At 44.0% G+C, this 6,030-nt stretch overlaps 1 protein-coding gene across 1 annotated transcript; it reads right to left on the bottom strand.

Annotated features, from left to right (window-relative positions):
• Positions 1-1,445: 1,445 nt before the first annotated feature.
• On the bottom strand, positions 1,446-4,649 carry LOC101776661 (multiprotein-bridging factor 1a). Its single transcript, XM_004973239.4, has 4 exons — positions 4,359-4,649; positions 3,895-3,978; positions 2,059-2,141; positions 1,446-1,860 (listed from the first exon to the last, which is right to left on the bottom strand). The coding sequence occupies exons 1-4, from the start codon at positions 4,498-4,500 to the stop codon at positions 1,741-1,743; spliced, it is 429 nt and encodes a 142-aa protein (XP_004973296.1). The 5' UTR covers positions 4,501-4,649; the 3' UTR covers positions 1,446-1,740.
• Positions 4,650-6,030: the final 1,381 nt, after the last annotated feature.

The following is a 6,030-nucleotide window of genomic DNA, read 5'->3' as shown; positions in this document are numbered from 1 at the left end:
CTAGATCGGTTTGGCGAGGAAGCCCTTCATGCTCTCGAGGAAGACGACGCTGGGGCGGGATGCCATCGAGCTCGCTGGGGTGGATCTTACAATAACCCATACCTAGCGCGCCAATTATCGGATTTAGTATCCCGGCAGTCCACTAGGGGGTTACCCAAGTGGTTGATTTGTAGGTAGAGGGGATTGCGAAACTAAGAACTCAAAAGTGATCGCAAGAACACGAGGGACACGAGAATTTTAGACAGGTTCAGACCTCCGAAGAGTAATACCCTACGTCCTGTATGTTGGTGGTTTGTATTGCTCGAGAGTTGATGTGTTGGGTTCTGAGTTGCCCACGGGTGGCACCCTTGGCCGCATTATATAGGCTGGCAACCTAGGGTTATAGTCGGTTTAAATCTATCTACTCGGTTGTTACATGGAGGGTGATCTGTGTCGGACTACAATACGTATCCACAATATCTGAGCCGCTCCTTGACTTGTACTACAAGTATCTTGACGTCCTTGACCCACACGCCCTGGTCGGGCGGGTCCACTTATCAGGACCGGCCAGTATCCTAGTCGGTGGAGACCCGTGGGGTACCTATATCCCTCTAATATATCAACATTTGTAGAAAAATACCACATTAACATTTACTACCATCTATTTCAACATTTTCAAAAATTAGATTCAACAGTTTTTAAACCTAATTCAACATTTCAAAAAAAATATTTTTTAAACCTAATTCGACATTTCGACAAAAAAAAAACTTCTAGCAGCTTCTTCGTCAACGGCGCATCACTGGTGGCGGTGCGCACGGCGGCGGCAGCGGAAGCAGCAGTAACGACGGCGTGCACGGCATCGACAGCGGCAGCGCCAACGGCGTGGCGCTAGCGGCGACAGCAGCAGCGCGCTCCACGCACGGCGGGGGCGTGCAGCCGGCGGTAGCAGCAGCAAGGTCCTGGACAAAATTGTTAACACGAATCTTAAAAGGCCACGTAACAAATGGGCTTCCGGAAGCTAGGTTTTCAAATTCCCATGTGCTTTACATTGATGGGCTACATCTAACTTTGCAGGCCCGTTTAGCTGCGCTGGGTCGGCGGGGAAGGGAAGCAAGCCCAACAGCTGTTTTTCTTTGAGCCCACCAGAGGCACAGCATGTCAGTGGCTGCCTTTGCATCCGATCGAAAGGCCGCAGGGAGGCAGCGGATTTGTAGCAGCTGAAGTGGTTTGGGAAACTAACTGCTAGGATTGAGCACAACCATCATTGTTTTAAAAAATCACTGTAGATAGCCTAGCACCGGGTGTGAACCTAAATCACTACCGTGTAAAATCCTTAGAGCATAATCGCGGTTTTAACCCAATTCAGGCTACCCGTCAAATCCTTACAGCATAACCGCCGGATGACAGCTTCTCACGCTTAATATTACCGTGGATACTATCAATGCTTCAGCGAAGACCCCAAAATATACCTCCGGCAAGCAGCTGAGACATCATTAACAACCACTAGTAGAAAGCATCATCATGCACCAGCATCACGCAGGTTACGCTATCAGTTCACAGCTTAGCGCAACTCTTACGCACTAGGTCATATGACACATCAAAGCAGCAAAGCATTACAAGGTCCACCCACGACACTGTTATTCACTCATGTACCAACACAGAAATAGTCTGCATGACTTTGAAAACCAAGCATAGATAATAAGCAGACAGATAGCCTTGTCTTCTTCAGCTTCATGCTGCTCCAGTGCACCAGTTCGCAAGTTATTTCTTACCACGCAGCTTTGTTCCCAGGGCTCTCTCGAGCTTGCCAATAATCTGCTGGTTAGGGATCGCCTTGCCCGACTCATACTCCTGGATCACTTGTGGCTTCTCATTAATCATCTGTTCCCACATGACATATTGTCAGTAGTTGTAAGAGCATATTTTCATCTCTTTGGAAAATTCTACTTTATGCAAAACTACCACTTTGATACCATGTTGCCACTCTGTGGTAGTAAAATAAAATGCCATTTAATTAGAAGGCCACACCCCCATTTGCTCAGGAAAGAATGGAACTATATTTGTAAATACTTGTATTACCTGAGCAAGCTGTGCTTGAGTCAGCTTCTTATCCAGCCTTGCTTGCATGAGGTTTTTCTTCAGGTCACTTGGGACACGCTCATCTAGCACAAAGTGAGATGACATCAGTTATTATCAGAATGCTAGTTATGAAATGAAATACATGTAAAGCATGGTGCAATCTTCTGTGGGGGACTCGGATCATGTTTACTTTGAAGTTTGAACTAGCGCATGGTATTCGAATAGATGCAACAAGTTTATATTCCATTCCAGTGCTGAACTACTCGAATTGATAGCCGTCCATACTAGGTCGGTATGGAAACAACAGTGACATCCTGTAGTGATTCCTCGATATCTAATTCATCTTCATTTAAGATGTGAAATGAAATGAGGGAAGTGATGGATCCAAAAGTTGATCTTTTGTACAGATCTACACAGAAAATATGAACCAAATATGCCCCAATGATAAAACAAAACACTAACTATTGTATAATTTATTTTCATACAGATAAAATTGCTACGGGAAACTGGCACTGTGTGTCCATGAAATAATGCTGAAACAACTTGTTGCAGAACTAACAGAGTTGACATGAAAGTGCGAGCATCCCAGAGCCTTGGAACTAATCATGACTCAACAAACCAAAAAAAAAAGGTGCATTGCATTGCTCCCATTTCATCATTACCATAGCCATTGGACTAAAGAAAAGCTCACAACACAATTTTCGAACAGATCTCAGCAAGAAGTCACATATTTCCTTGACCAAATAAGTATTACACCCAGCAGCAAAGACCAAAGCTTTGCATTGTAGCACTCAGACTTGAAAAAGTATTAGTTTGAAGCGAACCAAAACATGATGTAATCTAAAGTAGAGGTCAGGAACTAATGGGCAAAGGACCAATGTAATCTAAACTCAGATCAGGACACACTGAGCAGAAGTGCCAAGCTTTAGATACACTTTGTAAATTTCCATTACACTAGAATCATACTATACAGATTGCACTTTAAGGCTGACAATATTATGTCTACTAACATATCATAGCAAGCCATTGGCGCCACCAACAAAAAATTGTAAGCATGTCAGCATTACATTGATACTATGGCATTGCAGCTCATACACATTAACCCCATGTCTACATATCACAAAAGTACCACATGCCCTGACAAGCCAATAGAGTTACTATTGTAAGCAGATTATCACTCATGCAAGATGCTCACGCGATAAAAATATTGTTACTGAAACCTTGAACAGCTTGAATAAACAGCTACTTAGTAGGCACCGAACAATTTAAAAAAAAGCATAATTGATAAGTGTGTACCAGATATTGACCGTGGGACATCAGTTGAAAGACATATATTTGCACAGGTCAATGCAACAAGCAAAAAAAATGTTCTCATCCGAAAATACAGTGATATTCTTGCACCCTTAACAACAGCAAGGTTACAAGAATTTCAATGTACATATACTATAATGCGGGGAAACATTCCTTTAATCAAAACCCTGACCAACAAAAAACAACTTTACCTGTGTTCTATGCTTTGGCATAACTATGCAATTGCTAGAAACATGATAAAACTATATGCACAATGGTATACAATACTTCCCCGATAACATTTTTTTCTAGCAAACAAATGAATATCAGCATCGCTAATAAAGTGGGAAAATTTTAGTATCAAGTCAAGACTTCCATCTCTACACCACTGAGATTACAATAGCAAGCAAAGTACTATGAGACAACCGAACCTAGATCCTAATTAATTTATCATACATCCAAGGTGATAGTCCCCGAACGGATTAGAAAATAAGCATCACGATAATTTGTTAATGCATAAGATGGTCGGGGATAATGATTGCTCACGGGTAAGATTCTCAGTATCGTCGTCGAGCCGCTTGGTGTTGAGGGATGTGCCACTGGACGCCGCCTTGTTCGTCCCAGCGTTGTCTGCAAACAACAAAAGTTGTCAACACACAGATCAAGCAGAATCAGAGAAATCAGAGAAGTGCTGGAAATTTTTTTGGTAAAGAAACAAATAGCAGAAAAAAAAAACAACCCAAAGATCGATAGCACCGATCGAAACTTCCTCAAACCCTAGCTAGCTAAAGCAAGGAAAAATCCCGAAAAGTACACAAAAGCATCAAAGAATAAATCAGAAGCACCGAAATAACGAAACCCTAATCGTCGAATCTGACCAATCGAACAGCACGACCGCCAGCAAGACGGACGAAATCGAAATCCGTACGAATCCGCAACGAGAAAACGAAGTCCCCAATCGATCCAGTAAAAGATGGGGGGAGCCAATCGAGAGCTAGGGCACCACTCACACTTCTTCATGGTCTCGATCTCGGCGCCGGAGCGGCGCGCGGCGTTGACGGCCTTCTCATCCTTCTTGGCGGCGGCGTTGGGCGCCTTCTTCCGCACCACCACCGGCTCCCAGTCCTGCCTGATCGGTCCGATCCCCGCCATCCCTCTCCCTCTCTGGCTCCCTTCCTCTCTCCTTCGCTGTCGCTGACTCTCCGGCCCGGCAGCCTCTCTCTCTCTCTCTCTCTCTACACGGAACGCGACTCGAGCACGCGAAGTGGTGGAGGTGGAGGCGGAGGACCAAGAAGAAGATATGGAGGCGGAGGTGGGAACCTTCTGGAGTCCCAATCCAGGGGCCGCAGGGAATAATGCAATGTCGTGGACGAGAACGACAATGACAGATGGGGCCCAAAACGGTGGGACCCACGTGTCAGTATCGGTTCTATGAGGGACGTCGGTTTGGCAGATATTTTCTCGCCTACCCGTGGGAACAGCGGTCTCTTGTTTCTCTTGTTTTGGATAAGGTTCGGGCCTATAGTGTTATGTGATTATTGTCCAAGTGTACCAATTCCGGCCCATAAGGAGGAGAACATAGCCGGCAGGTGTCTTGGGCCGGCTTGGTTCCTGCCTTCGGCCCTCTTCCTTTTTTGTCAAATTTTTTTTATGTTTATATTTTTTTTCGATTTTGCAGAAATATATAGTCCAATCAAAAATTTGCAGAAATAGGTTTATACCGCTTGCCGAAACGGCGGTAAGGACCTAATGCGTCAACGGTCACCCAACGAATAAGCTCCGCGCGCTACCCGAGGGAGCTCCACTGTTTGAACTGGTGGTAAACGGCGGTAAGGCCCTTACCGCCAGTTCAAACGGCGGGACTCGCCCACCATATAACGCGCGCCCGCGCCCCTCCCCTCCCCCGCACCAGAGCGCGCCGCCAACGCCAGAGAAGAAAGAGAGAGAGCGCCGGAGAAAGAGAAAGAGAGGAAAGGAAAAAAGGGAAGAAAAAAGAAGGAGAGGAGAGGAGAGGAGAGGAGGAGGGAAGAAAGGAGAGGAGGAGGAGGGAAGAAGGGGAGAAGGAAATTCTTCCGTCGTTCGCAGGTAATTTTTTTTAATCTCGTAGTTTAGATAGCGTAGTGTATTGACTAGATCTAGATTTAGAAATATTAGTGGATCTGAGATTTAGAAATAGATAGTGAATCTGAGACATAGAAACATTTAGCTGAATTTAGATATAGCAAAATGTAGCTTAGTCAGCACATAGACATTAAAATAGATTCAGCTTTAATGGTATAGTAGAATTAGCTTAGGTATAGTAGATTTACCTTAGGTAGTACAAAAGCTTTATTTTAGATCACAGTAAATTTTAGAAATCTTAGTGGATCTGAGATTTAGAAATATCTACTGGATCTAAGATTTATTTGTCGTCTATATTAGTTCAAGTAGAAGCCTATGATAAATTTAATTACTAAGCCAAGCTTAAGTGTTACATAGTTGTTTGTTTATTGAATTGAAGTCGTTATTGTAGTTAACTGATATATATTGCTGAGATTAATTTGGACTGACTGTTTCATGTATGTTTGCAGGCATGTCGAATAGTTTATATTTTCAAGTGTTCTATGGGCCAGGGAGGTTAGATATGGTCCAGAAGGGGTAGATTTGAGTGAATTTTCCTATTTCACCAAGTGTGTTCCAAGA

This window comes from Setaria italica, chromosome VI (genome assembly GCF_000263155.2).
Source record: "Setaria italica strain Yugu1 chromosome VI, Setaria_italica_v2.0, whole genome shotgun sequence".
Classification (NCBI taxonomy): domain Eukaryota; kingdom Viridiplantae; phylum Streptophyta; class Magnoliopsida; order Poales; family Poaceae; genus Setaria; species Setaria italica.
This window is presented reverse-complemented; position numbering and strand designations above follow the sequence as displayed.

Excerpts from the sequence above, each read along its gene's own strand:
- LOC101776661 (XM_004973239.4), bottom strand. The coding sequence starts at position 4,500 with ATGGCGGGGATCGGACCGATCAGGCAGGACTGGGAGCCGGTGGTGGTG. Across the intron at positions 2,142-3,894 it reads CGATACTGAGAATCTTACCC|ATGAGCGTGTCCCAAGTGAC; the intron begins GTGAGCAATCAT and ends ACTTTGTGCTAG. Across the intron at positions 1,861-2,058 it reads CTCAAGCACAGCTTGCTCAG|ATGATTAATGAGAAGCCACA; the intron begins GTAATACAAGTA and ends ATGTGGGAACAG.